Below are 19,141 nucleotides of genomic sequence, written 5' to 3' on the forward strand. Positions count from 1 at the left end.
CAATCACTGAGGACAGGGAAACACAGTGACACTTCTGCACATGGAACTAACACCACAGAAGTTGGAAGTCAATAAGGAGTGAGTTCCAGTTTTTAAAAGGAAGATTTATTTAACAAGTTTCACTTAGCGCAATACACCTAAAAAGGAAATCACAATACAATGAAAGATTAAATCAAGGCCTCAGAATTTTATACGAACACCAAGACCAAAATCCTAAAGTAGCCGTATTGCGTCTCAACACGTTTCCCCCATTAACTTAAAAAAAAAAAAGCTTTTAACGTGCCTTACAGGATATTAAAAGAAAGAAACTAGAACTAACATGCCAAATGTTCACTTTGAATTTCAGACACAGCTCCTATATTGTTTCTTTACAAAAAAGCATGTCTCTTTCAACATGTATTCAAAACAGTGTTGGATGTAATATGGTATAAGAGCAACATTTAACGTAATTCAAACAGCTTTAACCTAAATACGCTTACTGCTTAAATACACTCCTACAACAAAACTAACTTGAGAAACGCTCGAAATTGTTTAACAGTTATAGTCTTTACTCAACTTGGTTATTACATCCTAGATGAATGTTCATTTCCGTATGTTCAAAAATACTGAACCTGAAAGGTTTTAAAATAACAATCCTGAATTTCACTTACAGTAAAGCATAAATCACAAGCTCGTATTGCAAAACTGTTAAACTTAGTTTTTTGTTTGTATTTTTTTTTGTTTGTTTTTTAAAAAAAAGATTTTGACCAAAAGTCAGCGATTGGTTACATTCCCCAGCCACCACTCATGTTGGACATGTTGGACATGCCGCCCATGCCGTTCACTCCCATGGAGGCGCGGTTCCCGCTGCTGTAATAACTGCTGTTCATGGCGCCCTGGCTCCCGGGGTCTGAGGGGGAAAACCGACAGCGGGTTCACAGCTGGCTCAGGCCGACTCGTAGCAGCATTCCCCCAACGCCTGTCCTTGCTGGGCCACCGCGTAAACACCATCTACTGTGCCCAATACTGCAAAGTGTCAGTTTACAGCGCCGTACCCAAAAAGAAGTTCAGTGATTGTTCAATCAAAGAGACAGGTCTGTCCTGCCCCCCTTTTTCTGAATCCTCTGCTTGGTCACTGGCAGTGACGAGCACCCAGCCGCCCCCACACGCCTTCCCCGGTTTGTACTGAATGGAGTTTTAAAACTAGGGTTGTCTCCAGCTTCTGTACAGAGCAGTTACAAGTTTGGAGACTGGCGTTTCCTCCCCCTTTCAGAATAAATCTCCCACGTTTTCCCCCTAAGCTCCAAGTTCCCACTTTAAAACTCTTCCCCTCCAATTTTCCATTAGTTTTAACATTTACAACAATCAAGCCTTAAAACTTTCAGGGCTTATGCTGCCCATCTGTACAAGAGCCCTTTAACAGGGGCAAACAGCACTGTAAGGCATGCTAAACCACCCCCCCCTCACCCACCTAAAAACGGTGAAGAAATGCTCTTACCATATCCACTCATGCTGCTTTGGCCACCATATCCTCCTCCATAACCCCCACTCAATTGCTGGTTAGCTGGACCACCATAACTGGATTGGCTTCCTTTTAAGTTAAGAATAAAAACATTCAGAACTTGCCTGTCAAGGTCTGCTCATGATCAACAAACCCACCCCTCACCTGGCCAACAGCCCTCATACTCTGGCACTAGCTGGCTCTCACCCAGGTAACTTCCTTCCCTGGTGTATCACCTAAGCAAGCTCAAAGCCTGCAAGTTTCTAAAGCCATTCCTGTAACTGAGTGGCAACCAAAGCTTTTAAAATTACACCAAGCACTTGCAACTGTGTAACACTGACTACAAGGGTTTATTTTTAGTTTCTATAGATCAAGCTGCTATATCCTATATAATAAGCACTTTTGACAGACTTAAACTTGGCTCCAAGTGCCCTCACACAGGACTGCTGCCCATGACAGTACCCATCCCTCTGCCCACCCATTAACTGGAGTTACTCATTTGCAGACAAGTCCTGACAGAGACTAATGGCTGTTACACACTGCTTGTACATCACAGCAGTGCTCTAAGAGATCTCTACCTAAGCTTCTGCTGCTCTTCACCTCATCACTTGTCTATATTCCCAACAAGAACTTCTCCATAGGTAAACTATCAGCATTAGACTTCAAATATTTCATAATACACTGCTCCTTTTATGGTGCTTTTATCTACACATACACATCCCACCACCCTCAAGAAACCCTCCAAACCAACCTCCACCATAATCTCCAAGAAACCAGGCAAGTCGGGTATCAAGAAGGGTATCTGCTTTACATACACAACAGCAAAAGGTCATTTAGACTTGTGTTGCAAACACACATTTTAGATCCTCAAGCAATTTTGCAACTTGCTAGAACAATTCAGCTTCTCCTAATTCCAAACAGATTTTCTCCCACCACCAAGATCAGGCTTGAATGGCATATCACATGCAACAGATACACCCTCCATCACCAGACTATGTTCTGGTCTCAAAAAAAAAGGGACTGGGGGGAGAGGGAAAAAATGGAGGCATCACCTGCTTCACTCCCACACCAGCACACTCCCAGGAATCACTCACCCCATCACACACACACCCCACACACATTCAGCAACACAGTTTATTCAACCTATTAATTGTTCAAAGGTATTCTCAAAAAGTTTATATATACCTGCCAATGTGCTAGTGTTCCAATCTTGGACTACCCCTTCCGATTCCTTGACTGTGTGATTAAGACAGAATGAATTTCAGTTTTTATGCCAGGCACAGAATAAGCAGGAGCTGTATAAAATTAGCCAGCTTTGTTAAATAGCAAGTGCTTGCTTAGAAGTGCACTGTTACACATACCCATTGCTCCCATCATCTGACTGCCATAGGCACCACCAGTTCCTCCTGCTGTAGAATTCAAGAAGAGTTCTACGTATCTGTGTTCTGAAAGAAGAAAATTTTGCCATTTCACACCAGACCCATGCTCAGTTTGCCTCACTGCAAGTAAGGCTGCAATAAAACCTCTGGCATTCCAGTTACAGCAGAGGCACTACACAGCAGTGCTGTTCTTTCTCTAGAGCACTGTATCCTCGGTCATACTTACGCATATTTGCTTTGTCTTTGGACATGGCAGCCACTGCATCCTCATGAGTAGCAAATTCCACGTCTGCCTCCCCAGTTACTCTGCCATCTGGTCCGATTTCAATGTGTACTCTTACAGGGTTCAGAGGTGAGAAGAACTACATGCGAAACAGTCACACAGATTAAAACGCACCAATGCAACAGCTCAGTCCTACAGCAAGCCCTTCTTTTCTCTAACAGGACACTTGTTAGCTGCCATGCAGCTGACACGTCCAACAGCCATCACAGGCTCTCAAAGCCATGCACTTAGGGGATGGGCAGGTCTGGAACTCACGTTATAGATGTCATTCTCTGTAGCTCTGTAAGGCAGACCTCTCATGTGGACGCAGTGGCCGGTCGTGCTCTGGAAGGTGGACGTCCCGTCGCCGTATCTGTGGTCCGACATTCCTGCAGAGAAAAGAGTCCATTCTAGGTCTTTCAGATGTATTTTAGTTTCTTTTGACACGTGTCGAAAGGTCAGTTACTATTCCTATTAGAGCAATCTTACCTCTTCCAAATCTATCAGACCCAAAACCATAGCCATCATTATACCCATTGTAGTCATCATAACCTCCATAACCTATAAATAGATTGGACAACATGTTCATTTCAACCACAGAGAGATCCAAATATACATGAACACACTGCAGACAGCTACTATTAGAAAGCTCAGATTCTTCTAGAAGAAATAAAGCCAAGGACACATACAAACCAGCAATTACAAATCAGAGAAGACAATACCAGGGTCCAAGTGTTGCTGCTTCTCAGTTAAGCAGCTCCCTCTTGGACATCATATACTTACCTCCTCCGTAAGCTCCACGCCTCATTCTTTCCAAGCTACTTCCTCTACCAAGACTGTTATATCCCCGGGTAAGACCAGGTCTGTCGTAAGGACCGGGTCTCTGCATGGCCAAGAGCTTGCGTGGAGGGTCGTAGTGAGTGCGCACTTCTGCTCGACTGCTCTTGAAGATCTCAATGTACCTACGAGTGTTTCCACAGGAAGAAGTCAGTCTTCAGTCCCTTCCACAAACACCTCACAACTTTAGATTAAACAAGCCACTTAGTCATAGCCTCAAAACTGGCAGCGTATTTTAAGCCAGGTTTCTTTACATTATGTAGGCAATGACGTATTATATAAGTCCTACGTTACTTTCAAATCAGTGTATTTTCAAGAAATTACAGTTACTGAAGGGTTTATGTGCTCCTCATACTTCAGAGTATCCCAACCTTAAGGGTGGGGGAGCAATATTGATTCCCCGCCCTCCTCCCCCCAATTTCAAGTGTTAGTCAAAAAACAAAGGAGGGACTGAGGTCCGCTCAACTCAGCACTTGTGGGAGTGTAAACAGAGGGTTAAAAACCTGATCTCCACCAAGATTTTAACCCACCAGGATGCTACAAAAAGTTCTGCATGTACTTGTGAACCCAGCCTACGCTTCAGTGATTCAGCGTAGGCAAGAAGTGCATGCCTCAGTGAAAAAGAGTCACAAGTAAAATAGAAAAAAAAAACCAAAACACCTTTGTGACAATTTCTTGAAAGCTATGCTTATTACATTGAAGATTAATACAGTAAGAAAATTTGTTACATTTCAACTTATAAAACAAGTTTAGAAAGTTATCACATTTTCTTATGGTAATAAGAGTACTGTGCATGTCTTTAGAGCTAAAGGTATAATTGGTGCTATTTAAGAAGTTAAAGCCATAGTCTCTCAACTTTGTTGCTTTCAAGCTATCAGTTTTGCACTCCTCCAGCATTATCAAGTTTCCAAAGCACACTTTAAACTTAGAACAATTTAATCTTCTATTTTGGGTCAATCAAAACAGTCTGTGCCATACACGTTAGCAGTACCTTTACTTTTCACAGAGTTACAGACCAAAATACTATTTCTATTCAGATGTTAACACTTTCAGAAGAGAGAATATGGATTTAATTGTTTACCATAAGAAAAGTGACATAGCCAACCAACCATCCATCCCCACCTGTGCCCTATTCTTTCCTTGTGTTTCTTTAGAGCCTTTTCAGCTATTTCCTGTGAAGCAAACTGCACGAAGGCCTCCCCCGTACTCCTCCCCTGGAAGTCCACCGGCAATGTTATCCCATTTGGCACGATTTCCAACCCTTCAACCCAAGGACAAATAACCCCAGTAGGGGGGCAATATTAACATCACAAGCCCAGTCATGAGTTTTTCTTAAAGCTTTATATACACCAGAATTTTCAACACTTGTAAGTGAATGGTATGTTGATTCCAGAACAGCAGAAGAAAAAGCATGTCAACAGAAAGATCCACCATCACATACCATTCAGTTAACCTTCTTAACCCACCCTGCAGAGCACAGAAAATTGAGTGTTCCGAGTGTCAGGGACAACTCCTCAGATAAAGCATCTAGTACAGGGTGCATTAAGAAGTTCACGTATTACAAACCTCTTCAATTCTGTGAAAGTATTCAAGATGAACTTGTAATTATAATTTGAACAAAGCAAATCAAACAGCTTTATATGCAGCGTTTTTTTTTTTTACTAGGAATCACTCATGTAAACTTCAGTCTTACGCAAACATTGAGTTTTGGCATTAATTTTTTTAAACTTTAGGGGGTGCTTAAGTAAGAAAAAATCATGAAGTAATTTCAGAAGTATTAGTTTCTGAACAGAAGAGGCACATTTTGTACATTAAGCACATTAACAGTTTTTAAAGCTTGAATCAACCATGTAAGAAACAAGTTAAAATGCACATGCTTAGGAATTGCTCTTGTTGACAACATATCAATAAAAAATAATAATAATAAAAAAAAGCTCTGAAGTTGTAAAATTGGAAGTATTTCTACTGTATTTAAAAGTAAAACAGTAAGCTCAGTTATACCTTGTTATGGCAAAATATTCCAAGCTAATTTTAACAGTTGCATTTAGAAATCTACTACTAATTTAAATCCTAGATAAAACAGATTTGGTTCTTAGGCATTTGTAATAGTATTCCAGTTCCTAAAATATGCAACAGCTGCAAAAAAAGTGAGAATGAGTCAACACAAAACTGTATCTCTTCATCCACAAAAATGTCAAGCTATGCAATATCAAGGGGCTTTTTTTTGCCCCCTATGAAGGGAAAAGGGGAGAGGGGGAATCTGTACTTGGGTAGAGTTCCAGCAGGTTTTTCACGTTGGGGTTTTTTAGGTGGTGGCAGTGTTTTTGGGGTTTTTTCCTGGACTTTTGCTTAATGTTAATTCTACACACATTAAACATCACAGGCACAATGCATGCCCATCCTCAGATCCTGCTCCTTGTGCTGAGCCCAGCAGTAAGCATGTTCTACATCCTTCACTGCACAGGGTGAAGCAGCCAGGACTGTGGATGGAGATGTGCTCCAACTCAATTACTCACTTTTAATTTAGATAACAAGACACTCGTTTTCTGCTCTCTTCCTTACTTGGAACAGTATGTCCCACTAACTGTAAATTTAAACAGCTTTCTGGAGTTTCCTCAACTATTTAATGAACAAGAACTTCAGGAACTGATGTCTCAAACCCAGGTAACTAATGAAGAATTGCCTTTTTTTAACACCTATCAGTATCCTGTTGGAAGTACTGCTGGGCAATCCATGGCGAGCTGTTGTGGTTTTTTAGCATAGATCAATAGTGCTACAGCTACAACTTTTACCTCACATACCTGAAAAGAACTGTACAATTTCTTCTTTACTACAGCCAAATGGGAGTCCTCTAAGACGTACAAAACCATCATTAGCTGTATCAGGGCTGTTGGGACCAGTATGCTTCAGAACCCAATCCATTTCAACGTTGTTTGACTTGAAAACTGTAAAAGGCACTCAGAATTAATGCATCCCAGAATACACAAGAGTTTTAAAAGCAATCTGCCTAGAAATGAGCTTAGGATATACAAGCCCATTTGTCATTTCACATGCATTTTAAAGAGACAAACGTAATTAACCAACACCCCAAACACACTTTTAATCAGTTACTAGATGAACTGAGTCAAACCTTCAACGTATCTGTGTCCCATTGTCTCTCTGTCTTTTTTCAGGGCCAATTTCACATCCTCCTCTGATTCAAGTTCAGCAAATGCTTCTCCACTGGGTCTGCCCTCCCTGGTGTAGATGAAACGGATGCCCAGAGCCCCATTCAGAATTTTGCAATCTGCAAATGAAACAGAAAAGCCAGATTTAATCACTACAGGAACACGGTGACTTTAGAAGTTTCAGATGTGCTACAAGGTAAAAACTAACAACACGAGGCACATTAAGAAGCCCAAACCAGTGGTATTCTTGTTACAGCTTTTACAGTGAACAATAAACTAAAGGATGAACTGAACTTAAATTCCCTTTAAGTCTGAAAAGTAGAAAAATACTACAGATAAATGTGTTTTGTGCTGCCACTCAGAGGGACCTGGACAGACTGGAGAGTGGGGCAGGGAAAAATTTAATATATTACAACAAGAGACAGTGTAGAGTCCTGTATCTGGGAAAGAACAACCCCAGGTAGCAGTATAGTTGGGGAGAGCAGCATACATGAAAGGGACCTGGAAGTGCTGGCAGATAGAAGGCTGACCATGAGCCCTGGAGGCCAAGAAAACCAATGGCATCCTGGGGTGCAATAGAAGGGGGTGGTTGTAGGTAAAGAGAAGTTCTCCTTCCCCTCTACTCTGCCCTGGTGAGGCCACATCTGGAATATTGTGTCCAGTTCTGCTCCCCTCAGTTCAAGAAGGGCAGGGAACTACTTGAAGAGTCCAGCACAGAACAGGCAGAGGGGGTTGGACTAGATTATCTTTTGAGATCCCTCCCCTCCTAACTTTCTAGATTCTATTAAGTGTACATTGTATATAACAAAGTTTTCCTGACTCAGGACAAGTGACATGTGCTAGCTGCTGACCTTAACTTTCTCATCAGCACAAAGAATATTATCAGTGCAAGCATAATGAACTAATCAAAACAAAGCCAAATGTGCTGAATTCCTGAAGAAGCCTTAAAATTTCCAGCCACTGAAGAACCTATGTATTTAGCACCACAACTTATTAAAACATATTAAGCTGGGGGAATGATATGACACATTATGTATGTAATGCAACTGAGCCTAGTAGGGCAGCACCAAAAACTCTATTGATCCAGTTTAACCTGAAACAAGAATTTTGACGTTTACTTTGAAATGGAAGTTTGTGTCTTCTGGTTGTAAATGAATCTAAGGGAGTTGTGACTATCCCAGACAGGTTAAGCTCCTTTTTCTCTAGTTCCTGTTAGCACAATCCTACCTTTTCATGCTGCATCTTAACTGAGACACTTGTTGCATTATAAGCTCCACTTTCTAGTCAAGTGTCTCATCCATTGTGTACACTCAAGGAATCCAGCATTGACAACACAAATCAGCCTCTCTCCCACACCCCAATTCCCCAACAGTTCTACTTACCGGAAAAAAACCTCTGCACTTCCTCAGTGGAGCAGGACCAAGGCAGCCCCCTGACTTTCACCACATATCCCTCGGTGCTCTCCGTGTTGAGCATCACGTTGGGGGTGAGGCTCTGCTCCGTCTCAGCTTCTGTGGTTGCTGGAGAAGACCAAAGCAAGCCCTTTGAGACGCCGCACAACACGGCCGCCACCCGCACCCCCTCAGAGCGCCCGGCGGCCCCCTCGGCCTGTGCCTGCCTGCCCGCCCGCCCCCGAGCCTCCTCTACCTCGGACCGCTGCCCGCCTCACACACACGGAGCCTCTCCCGGCCCGCCCCCCGGCCCGCGCCCAGCCCCATCCCCGCACGCACACATGGTGGGGCTCCGCGGTGGTTCTAGGGCTCCGAGCCTGATCCGCTGTCCGGAGAGCGCCTACTCCCAGTCAGGCGGCAGCGAGCGGGCGAGCCTGTGGCGAGAGCGCGCTAGGAAATGGCGGCGGGTACTTCCCGCTTCCGCTGGGCCGGCCCTTCCGCCGCACAAAGAACCCCGGACCCAGACACCGCCTTGGTGGGCCCGACGACTGGCTGTCCCCACCGACGCGCCCAGCACCCGTGGCCGGCAGGAGAGCGGCGTGTGGCGAGCGTTCGCCGTCAGAGCTCGGGCCGCCGGGACACCGTGCGGGATGCGGCGTGGCGGCGGGATGAGGTGCGGGGCGCGTGCGCGAGGACCCGGCGGGCTCCAGCCCCGCCCCCGCGCATGCTCTGTGGTATGGCCGCCCGACTCGCTCCCGCCAGGTTGCGCATGCGTCCTCGCTAGTCTATGGCCCACCGGCCCCCCCGCCCTCTGCGCATGCGTCCCCTGCCTGCCCCGCTCAACAAAGCCCCGGCGCCGTCTCCCGCGCTCAGGGCGGGACGGGCCTGCCCGCACGCGCCTCTCAGCGCCGCTCTTCACGCCACGCGTGGCCCGCGACCCTCCCGCCCTCCCACCCGGGGCCGCCGGAGTGCGCGGAGAGAGGGGGGGTGGTGGAGGGAGCGGTCCCCGCTACCGACATTCGCTCCCCCACACACACACAAGCACGGAGAGTGAGTAAGGAGTCTGGCTGGACAAGGAGAAGCGCGGGAACTATCACTTACCAGCTTCAAAGGCTGACGCTACCCCACGTGAAACAATCTGCTCGCTTCGGTCACTGAAGCCTGGTGTGTTTGTAGGAGATGGGGAAAGAAGAGACATGTGTCATAATTATCATAAAGAAAAATATAACTCCCTCCCGTCTCCTCCAAACACACCAGACCTAGCTCGATTTCCCCCTGAACCTCATTATTACAGAGGTAACAGAAAGCTGCAGGAGGAACTGTGGCCACACAGCCCTGGATACTTGCACCCATAAAACCCACCAGCTGAGAATTTCCCACCCCCTTTCATTACTTTGGAAAGAACAAGTTCCTACTTGCCCGCCCAGATGCAGGAGTTATGAAACTCAGTGAAGCCCCAGGCACTTCAACACTGACACAGGAATTGTGGAGCCAAAAAGCATTATCAAACCTTTCACCCATGCGTGCTTCCTTTTCAGTAACTACCAACACTGACAATTTGCATGGCCTCAGCCCTTACATAACTGCGAAATGTTTTGTTTAACAGATACCAATCCGCACCACTACCTCCCCCCAAAACCTAGAAACTTTTGGACGAAAAAAAAAAAAACAAAAAACCCCAACAAACTCTAAACTTCACATCTGCAAATCAAGCAACATGGATAAACAAATGCAAATCAGTCAATGCAAATCAGGTGAGTGACTGGAACCGTTTTGCGGAAACTTCCTGAACAAAGCCGCTCTGGCTTGATTTCACTTGTGAACACGCGTTTCAAACGCCCTGAAGACAACGGCCGGGCGGGAGCAGGAGGGATCGGTCGCCATCCCGCCAGGGCGGGGGAGGGGGCAGCGCCTCCGCCTCCTCCCGGGGAGGGGTGGCGGGAAGCAGCCAACCCGCCCCCCGACTGGCGGGAGACTTTAAGTGGGCTGGAGCAGCCGAGAGCTCCGTGTGCTCCCGCTCGGCGCCATGTCCACCCCTGCAAAGCGGCACTGCCACAGCCTCGCCGGTTCCCTCGACTCCAGCTTCCAGAAGCGCCTCAGGAAGATTTCCATTGAGGGGAACATCGGTGAGCACGGCCGCGGGGAACGGAATAGGGACCGGGGGTAGGGGGAGAAGGCAGAGGAGCGCCCGGAGAGGGCGGAGGAGATGCTTTAGGAGAGGAGCGGCTTCTTGCCCACCACCTCTACGGAAAGATGGGATCTCGCTGAGGGAGAAGGGAGGGGGGCACTCCCGGCGATAGTCAGAAACTGACGCCATCGCCTTGCCCAGGGCCCAGATATCCCCGTTCGTGGCTAACAGCTTCTGGGTGTGCTTTAAGAGAACAAACATCCCTTCCTCCCGGGGCTCACCGGAGCCCCTCCGCCCGCTCGCGGGGCCGTTCCCTCGCTCCCTGCCCGTTCCGGGACCGGGCTCGGTACCGAGGGTCGTGCTCTGGCAGCGCGAAGCCGCTTTAAGCGCGCCCGGGCCGAATCTCCCCCACTCGCCCCACCCGCCGGGACCAGCTCGCGCTGCGCACGCGCGGCTGCGTTCCCCCGCGCCACAGGGCCGCGCACGCGCGGCAGCCCCTCCCCGAACAATGAGCGAGGCCCCGCCCCCGCCTCAGCCTCCCTCTGCTCCTGAAATGGCGCGCAGCCTCCGCCACCTCCTTATCGCCGGCTCGGCCTTCTGGCGCCGGAGATTAAAGAGTTGTTTTCTCCGAAGGTGCCCTAGCAAGCAGCTCCTCCTGCCCTTCCCAGCGCCCAGCTCTGCTCGCAGCACCCCAAAGCCTGTCCGCGGGGTCCCCGCGCACCTCTAACCTTGCCTCACAACTGGAATCAGTAAATCCAGCCTCATCCACACGCTCTGAACTTTTCCCATCTTGTTCAGCTGCAGGGAAATCAACATTTGTCAGGCTCCTAGAGCAGCACAGTGATGAGTGGGAGATCATCCCAGAACCCATCGCCAAGTGGTGCAACATCCAGACAGTCGAGGATGAATGTGAGGTGGGTGTGCTGAATTTGGGGAGCTCCAGGAGTAGGGAAGGGGCACAAGAAGGTGCAGTGGTTGGCCAGGGAGCCATCCCAAAAATTCAGCTATAAGGAGTCTGCACTATCCAGTCATCTTCACCATTACACCAGCTGACCCAACTGTAAATGCTCTTTAGACAGATATGGAATGTAGGTTACAAATAACCACCCCTTCTCCACAAGACTCACATTAAAGCCTAGAACTCTAATGAACAACCTGTTCTAGAGATCTCATGAAGACTATGATGAGAAACAAACCCCTATTCCTGTGCTTAAGCATTTTCCAGAAACCAAAACAAAGCAAAACAAAACAAAAAAAATTCAAGGCCACAAATCTTGCTTTAACATAGATTTCTGGACTGAAAAAAAAAAAGGGGGGGGGGAGTAAAATCCTGCAGATGTGCCAGTACTAAGTTCTCTTTTGTCCCCTAGGAACTCTCAACATCTCAGAAGAGTGGAGGAAATCTACTTCAAATGCTCTATGATAAACCCTCAAGATGGGCTTACACATTTCAGACTTATGCTTGCTTAAGTAGAGTAAGAGCACAGTTAAAACCTCTCTCAGCCAAGCTACGGGAAGCTGAACATCCAGTGCAATTTTTTGAGAGATCTGTGTACAGTGACAGGTAATTATTCTAAAAACACGAGCTCAGATTAAAAGCTCCAGCTCCTTATGCTTAAAGACAGGGAGCTGGAGAAACACTTCTGGTAAAACTATTTGCAAGGAACAGGTCTGATTCAGCAGTAAGAACTGGATGGTATTGAGAGTACAGCACAGATACGAGTGAACAGATTCTTTCAGTATCATGATTCTGATTTTAACAAAAAAAGTGGGTTTATAGTTAACTTAACCTCATGCCAAGAATGACCACTGCCTTTCATTGCAGATATGTATTTGCATCTAACCTGTTTGAGTCTGGAAACATTAATGAAACAGAGTGGGCTATTTACCAGGACTGGCACACATGGCTTTTGAATCAGTTTGAATCAGATCTAGAACTGGATGGCATGATCTACCTAAGAACCACACCTCAGGTATGTTCACTCTTTTCAGCTCCAACTTTTGTTTCCAGGAGCTTACGAGGGTTAATACTTCAATGACTAACATTGAATTAGCTCCCATCCACCCTAAACATAATGGGAATTATGAATTCAGATTTCATTCAGAGACCAGATTAAATACTCTGACTTCTGAGCTACCATACTGATGACAGAACTGTCACAGTTGGGAAAGGCCTCGCTACCCTTGCCAATACCTACCACTCCCAATAAGGATCCAAAGCTGGAAGTGAACTTCTGAATAAAGATGGACTTCCCTTGCCATACAGTTATGAACTGAAGATGATCTTTTAGTGGATCAAGTTTGGCTTTTATTTTTAAAGGGAAGTTACTGGATTTAACTAATATATATTCAGCCAAGCATTTTAAATTAATACTTGCTGATATCTAGAACTCCTGCTATTAAAGAACTAGTTGAGCTATTTAGCAGATTGAGCCTTCAAAACATTACTAGTGACCAGGCTTTTTTTTCCTTCAGAAATGCATGGAAAGGCTACAGATGAGGGGAAGAGAAGAAGAGCAAGGAATTGAACTTGAGTATTTGGAAAATCTCCACTACAAACATGAAGCCTGGCTTCATGAAAGGACTATGAGGTATGAATCAGTTTCTGCAGCAAGTTTAAACTTAGAGGCAACTATCTTTCCTACCATATGTTTAAGTTGATAAGGGATAAAACTAAAAGTTTAAGACTAGGTTCACACAAAGTTGGGATTATCTTTATATGCACTCCAGGTTTCTAGGCACAGAAATGATTACACTGTTACATGCAGCGAGGTGATCATTTTGTCAGGGAAAAAATATTACCAAAAGATGGAACTTCATCTAATTTAAAGCCTTTGCTAAGCATTGGCTTCAACTGGGAATTTATGTGTTATGCAGCAAGGATGTGAATTTTGTTTCCTGGAAGTATACAGAACAGGACAGAGTTGAAAGTGTTCAGTGGCCAATCACATAAGTTACCTAATAAGCAGCTTCCAATTCTGAGTAAGAGAGGACAAGGTCCCAACTACCTTTCAACCTGCATGACTGCAAGGTTTATACATTGATCTTTGCTTCAAAATAAACAATACTCAAAAGCTTTTGGCAGGCACTGTTTAGACACAAGAAACCAGTGAGCAGCTAAGTGATTTCTGCATACCTTCCTTCCATCTTCCTTTTCTAGCTTTCCTGTCTAGAGAAATCTGTAAATGTGAAAGCAGAGTCTAGACTTTTATCCTACAAGAGCCTGGAATATTTTTGAGTACTACTCTACTGAATGGGAAGCATAACAATTCCAGGAAAAGTACATTATCAGTCACATCTACGTCCCTAGGTTTCACGTAAGATTAGCTTAGCACATAGAAGTAACTGAATATTGAAGAACTTGGGGAATGTTTACATTGTGTACTCTTTCAAAACTTGTGAGCAAGCATTTCCTGTATTTTTCATAGAACACTCAAGTCTATAACAAAGTGTTGTTCAGCACACTTCCTGCTTTTTAGAAATGGCTTTCACACACAGAAAGAAAAACTACTGTTGCCTTTTGCTCCTAACCTGTAGTAAAGAAAGTGTTGCTTATCTCCAAGACATTTTAAATACCAGTCTTATAACCTGTTAAAGAGGTCATCACCATGAAAGGAAGCTTTAAAACTGCATCATACTAAATGGATTAGCAGTTAACTGGAAAGGGGTGGATGTGACAGAAGTGGTAATTTAAAAAAATACTTCCTCATCAAAATCACATTTCTAGTTCATTGATTCTGTAACAATGAAATTCAAGGTAAGAAGCATAAACTCCTTCCTTTACTTGTACAAAAAAATCCCCAGGTATTATTGTACTTGAACAATAAAAACAAATATGAAAGGCCAGATTTGGGAAATAAATTACAGCTACAGTGACATAATATTGTACTGGGTTATACAAGAGCAATTAAGGACAGATTTGACTTGGGCTTTATATTAATATCATGGGCATCAGCATTAACATCTTGGGCTCGTGTGGTAATCTGCATAATTCTGCACCCTCAGGATAGTCTGGAAAGCAACTGAAGATCAGGATAGTTTTATAGATAGTAATTTGTACTGCTTTTACTGCCATTTTGTTCTTCCATCTAACAGAGTTGATTTTGAGAACCTTAAAGAAATTCCCATTCTAGTTCTGGATGTGAGTGAAGATTTTAAGAATGATAAGATTAAACAGGAGTACTTGATCAGTAAGGTAAGGATTAAGTAACATTTCCTCACATCTCCTTTTCTTCTGCAATGCCATTATTACCACTATACATGCTTAAAAATTGTGATGAAATGCTTGCCTGAGGCTCCTGCAACTTGTTTCCTTCAGATTTCAGAAGCTACATGGCTGCAAAAAATGCTCTTATGTTTACTAAAAAAAAATTAAAAAATAAGGAACCCCTCATCCTCACAGTTCAAGGGAAAACTTGCAGCAGATGCAAGTACACCACAAACAGAGTTGTCAGACTACTCTGCCAAGTCTGCACTGCCACACTATTCAAGAAATAGTTTACAGAATTCTGTCCAATTCATGTCAGCCATGTTGTCTTCAGAAAAACTGCTGTCAGCTCAGTGCTATTTATGCCCCCTCCTCACATTCTAGGGATCTGTGCTCTTCCTGGACAGAGCACAACACATCCAATAACTTGTGTTGTGGTAACACACAACAGAGGTAACTTGTACAGAGTTGTAAATGCATGAAGTGACACTAGCTGGGAGGGAAAGTCACCCTGAGGAAACAAGGTGATAATAAATAGGTTTCTTGAGTCAAAATGGCATTTGCCAACTACAAGGAAAGTCAAGACTTAGGAAACTGCCAACCTTTCTCCATTTGGAGAAATTGTCTCCACTAGGTGCACAGCAGAAAAAAAACAAACCCAAAACTAACCTCCTTAAAGACACCAGGCTCATACCCAACCCTCCAAGCAGAGCTGTAACATTACTTATTTCACTCACTGGGACACAAACCAAGACTACTGTAAAGTGGCAAAATGTGCCCTCTCAAATCTTGTTCTAGGTTACCAATGGAAGCAACTGCTTCAAGCCACACTTGATTCCCCCAATTAAATATATCTTTATAAATGGGGAGCTGAGCAGAGTATTTGATTGTGGAGATTTATGTTTAGTTATATCCTTACAGAAACCAGAAATTAACAGCTTAGAGGCACAAACCAGGCTACACTCATCCATCTTTAAACTTTCCCCACTTCAAATGCATCTTCCCATGTTGTCTTCACTCAACTCCCTTCACCACTCAGCACACAGAACAATTGGCTCTGCTGTTAGCTGCTATACAGATCTTTGGCTTCAATTTTTAGAAAACTTTTCCTACAAAGGAGCTTGCTAATGTAAAAAAAAAACAAATTTATTTAATGAAGCAACATTCTGCAAAACATCCCACAAGCTACCTTTTATAAGTACTCATTTTTAAGCAATTAAGTTACTCGATAGTAACAAACTTGCAAATCTTGGGTTCACAACCTTCTGCTCTACCCAGCATTATTTCAAGTGGTAATTTATATGTAGGGTGAGAACAATCCCTACAATACAGCAACAAACCATTTGTTTTCCAAGAAAAAACACTGGTGATTTAGTTTCTCTTTTAACATATCAAATATATATGCTTTTTGTTTTCACAGGTTAAATCTTTCCTGACTTCTTAAGAGGATGAAAATTAATGTGAATTGACAAATCCCTATATTTCAGAAGTTAAACCTAACAACGTGTGTTCCCTGACAATACTAAGCCTGTATAGCTTTTTAAGGCAAGACTGAAATGCAAAATATGGTTTGGGGGTTTTTCGTTTGTTATTTTGCTTTTCTCACCTGTATGGGTTTTGCTATATTTCATATAGTTAAACTGAACGACTTTGGGGTTCTTTGATAACTTTGTGTATATTCTCAGCTATTTAATAAAGACTTTAAAATAGTATTGACTAAGAACTGACTTTACTGACTGAGTAGTTAACCGGTTATCAGCTGCTAACAACCCAGTCGACAGCGATAGCAGGCGCTGAGGCCGGGTTGTTTTGCAGTAACTGCCAGAGTTCAGCATTTTAAGACCGAGACTGTTATGGCGTCCAGAAACCTTTACTTTAAACTTCTGCTTTATTGAATCGCTGTTATCACAGGATTTACGCTATTTAAGATGGACAGTGGTGTAGTCGCAAGGGTTACACCTGCAATAAACTGTAATTTAATCGTACCTTGTTTACGGTCTCCCCCCGCCGCCCTCCCCCCCGCACCGACTACACGACAACTCCTCCCCCTCCCTCCGGTACCAGGAGGCAGCGAGAGAGCCGGCCGGACCGCAGGCCCAGCGCTGCTCCCCGCCGCCGGGAGCAGTCCCCGCCTCGGGCCCCGCAGCCCCCACAGCGCCACGGCCGCCACCACGCACGCGGCGGGGGGGGAGGGGAGCTGCGCATGCGGCCGCGCCGCGAGGCCGCCACCCGGCAGGGCCCGGCCGGGCCACCGCCACCAGGGCCTCTACCGCCACCAGGGCCGTCCTCACCGGGAACCGCGACCCCATCGCGGCCCAGACAGGGGGGGGGAGGTCAGCGCCTCCGGGGCCCTGGAACGGATGGGCCCGACCGACAGGCCGCCCCTCCCCCACCCGCAGCGGCCTGGCCGTACTGCCCCACCCCCACCACCCCCGCGTTTCCCTCCTCGCCGCCGCCCCACCCCCACCCCCCGCGCCGCCGCCTCCGGGCCTTACCCAAACCGGGGATCTCGCCCTCGGTCTCCTCAGTGTGGCAAGGATCCATCTTGGCCGCGCCTTCCCCACAGAGGCCGGGACAAGACAAAGCTCAACGGGGGCGCTCGGGCGCTGCGCAAACGGAAACAAAAGCTCAGCGGCCGCCGAAGAGACGCTCCAGCGGAGGCAGATCGGGGCTTTTCGGGACGTTTTTCCCCCGCTCTCGGGGGGATGAGGCGCGATAGAAGCCGCCTGCCTGTCCGGGCCCGACCCGCCTGCTCGCTCCTTCTGCGCAGCCCCTCCGCCCCTATAAATAGCCGCGGGCCGCGCTGCGCAGCGCCCTGACGTCACGCGCCGCCCGCCCCTGCTCCCTCACGGGCCGCCAGCCAATGGCAGCGCGACAAATTGAACCAGCGAGTCACGTCACGCGGCCGCGCGGGGGGAGCGCCGTGAGGGAAGGGGGGGTAGTGGCGGGGGGGGGGGGTCAGGAGCGCGGCCCCTCGGGCCTGGGGCACCCGGTAACGACCGAGGGGTTGCGGGGAACCCCTGTGCTCCCCCCCTGCCCGCACACCGGGACGGGCTCCCCCTCCTGGCCCCTGCTCCAGGTCCCGCCTCGCCTGTTTTTCTACCCAAACATGGCGGCGGCTTTGTCCCTCCCCGCCCGCCGCGCCGATCGCTCTCCCTCCCCGCCTTCTCTTTCCCCCCCCCCCCCCCCGCCTCCGGCACCCCTCCTCACAGCGGGCTGCGGCCGCGGAGCTCCGGCGGCCAGCTGGGATCGGCGGCTCCGCGCACTGCAGCAGCGCCCGCCGTCGTCAGGTGGGCTGGGCTCCGCCTCCCGCCGCGGCGGGGGGGGACACGGCAGGGAGCGGGCTGGTCCCGCGGGGAGGAGGCCGCGGGCCGCTCCGCCGGGAGGCTTGGGAGGGGTTAGGCCGCGCTGCCAGCCCCGGAGGCGGCGGCGGAAGGAGCGAAGGGCAGCGCGGCTCGGCAGGCCTGCGGGAGGGTCGGCAAGCCGCGTTCTGGGCTGCCGGGGGGACCCTCCCCTGGGTGGCCTCGCTCCGTTCGAGTGACGCCGTTTGCAGCTCCTGGCGCGGAAATGCAAACAGTGTGGATGGTAACGGCTGTGGCTGAAAACCTGGCAACCCCCAGCGTTCCGGATCGTGCCTTCAGAGGGACTGTTTGTTTGTTTGTTTGGGCTGAGATGCTCGCAGGTTTCTGAGCTGGATCTCGGGCTGAGCGGAGATCTCCGGGTGTCCCGGTGATAAGAATGGTCACTCTCTGGCTTGGTACCTGCAAGTCCCTTGGCCCTGCGCCTGACCAGACCAATCCCTCTGCAAAATACTGTTACAATGAACCATTAGCTAAAACAAATTTAAATTAAAACAGCTGTGCGATTGCACAGAGAAGCGGTGACCTTAGGACTGAGGAGGTGTGGCAGCTTCTCCCAGCTTTGTTTCTGAGTGGTCTGTGGGAAGCGAATCCCATTGCTAATCCTTATTGAAGCCTTTGCCTTTCTCACAGTGAGTTACTGATATTTTTTGTCTTTTATTTCATATTAATAACCGTAGACCAGGGTACATTTACTATGTATCGTTTTATTGGTCCGATCGGTCTTCTTAGCCCCTATTACGGCATTTGAATAATGAGGGAAAATGAGTTCTCTGTGTTTCACGCATTGTGTCACGCATTAACTCACGTCACTCAGTGTCTTTGAAGTGAGCTGTGCTGGCTGATTTCTTGCTATCTAATTTTCAGTCATAAATAAAGCCTGGTTCACTCAAAATGTCCCCGATTCTGTGTTTATTGTAGTTAAACACCA

The 19,141-nt window shown here is 46.9% G+C and overlaps 2 protein-coding genes across 29 annotated transcripts; one reads left to right on the top strand and one right to left on the bottom strand.

Moving 5' to 3' along the window:
* Positions 1 to 80: 80 nt before the first annotated feature.
* HNRNPH1 (heterogeneous nuclear ribonucleoprotein H1) lies at positions 81 to 18,170 on the bottom strand. Of its 28 annotated transcripts, none has more exons than XM_030458905.1 (16): positions 18,062 to 18,167; positions 17,347 to 17,457; positions 9,618 to 9,677; positions 8,508 to 8,645; positions 7,089 to 7,244; positions 6,760 to 6,903; positions 5,081 to 5,219; positions 3,905 to 4,083; positions 3,611 to 3,682; positions 3,398 to 3,537; positions 3,086 to 3,221; positions 2,842 to 2,925; positions 2,666 to 2,716; positions 2,232 to 2,285; positions 1,478 to 1,570; positions 81 to 889 (listed from the first exon to the last, which is right to left on the bottom strand). In XM_030458905.1, exons 2-16 carry the CDS (start codon positions 17,393 to 17,395, stop codon positions 765 to 767), a joined length of 1,620 nt encoding a protein of 539 aa, XP_030314765.1. In that variant the 5' UTR covers positions 17,396 to 17,457; positions 18,062 to 18,167; the 3' UTR covers positions 81 to 764. The 28 variants fall into 28 exon arrangements, with proteins under 28 accessions (XP_030314765.1, XP_030314783.1, XP_030314785.1 ...); XM_030458923.1 differs by lacking the exon at positions 18,062 to 18,167 and adding an exon at positions 8,856 to 8,950 and having other exon boundaries at positions 17,347 to 17,648; XM_030458925.1 differs by lacking the exon at positions 2,232 to 2,285 and having other exon boundaries at positions 81 to 990; positions 3,398 to 3,531; positions 18,062 to 18,166.
* LOC103535854 (deoxycytidine kinase) lies at positions 10,408 to 16,533 on the top strand. The gene is made up of 7 exons (XM_008501962.2): positions 10,408 to 10,642; positions 11,443 to 11,558; positions 12,015 to 12,208; positions 12,470 to 12,617; positions 13,120 to 13,235; positions 14,740 to 14,839; positions 16,272 to 16,533. The coding sequence occupies exons 1-7, from the start codon at positions 10,543 to 10,545 to the stop codon at positions 16,293 to 16,295; spliced, it is 798 nt and encodes a 265-aa protein (XP_008500184.1). The 5' UTR covers positions 10,408 to 10,542; the 3' UTR covers positions 16,296 to 16,533.
* Positions 18,171 to 19,141: the final 971 nt, after the last annotated feature.

This window comes from Calypte anna, chromosome 13, assembly GCF_003957555.1.
Source record: "Calypte anna isolate BGI_N300 chromosome 13, bCalAnn1_v1.p, whole genome shotgun sequence".
In the NCBI taxonomy this organism is placed as follows: domain Eukaryota; kingdom Metazoa; phylum Chordata; class Aves; order Apodiformes; family Trochilidae; genus Calypte; species Calypte anna.

Coding starts and splice junctions, on each gene's coding strand:
- HNRNPH1 (XM_030458905.1), bottom strand. CDS start 17,395: ATGGATCCTTGCCACACTGAGGAGACCGAGGGCGAGATCCCCGGTTTG. Junction 3,683..3,904: donor GCGTGGAGCTTACGGAGGAG/GTAAGTATATGA, acceptor ATCTATTTATAG/GTTATGGAGGTTATGATGAC. Junction 2,286..2,665: donor GAACACTAGCACATTGGCAG/GTATATATAAAC, acceptor GTGTATGTAAAG/CAGATACCCTTCTTGATACC.
- LOC103535854 (XM_008501962.2), top strand. CDS start 10,543: ATGTCCACCCCTGCAAAGCGGCACTGCCACAGCCTCGCCGGTTCCCTC. Junction 10,643..11,442: donor TTCCATTGAGGGGAACATCG/GTGAGCACGGCC, acceptor CATCTTGTTCAG/CTGCAGGGAAATCAACATTT. Junction 12,618..13,119: donor ACCTAAGAACCACACCTCAG/GTATGTTCACTC, acceptor TTTTTCCTTCAG/AAATGCATGGAAAGGCTACA.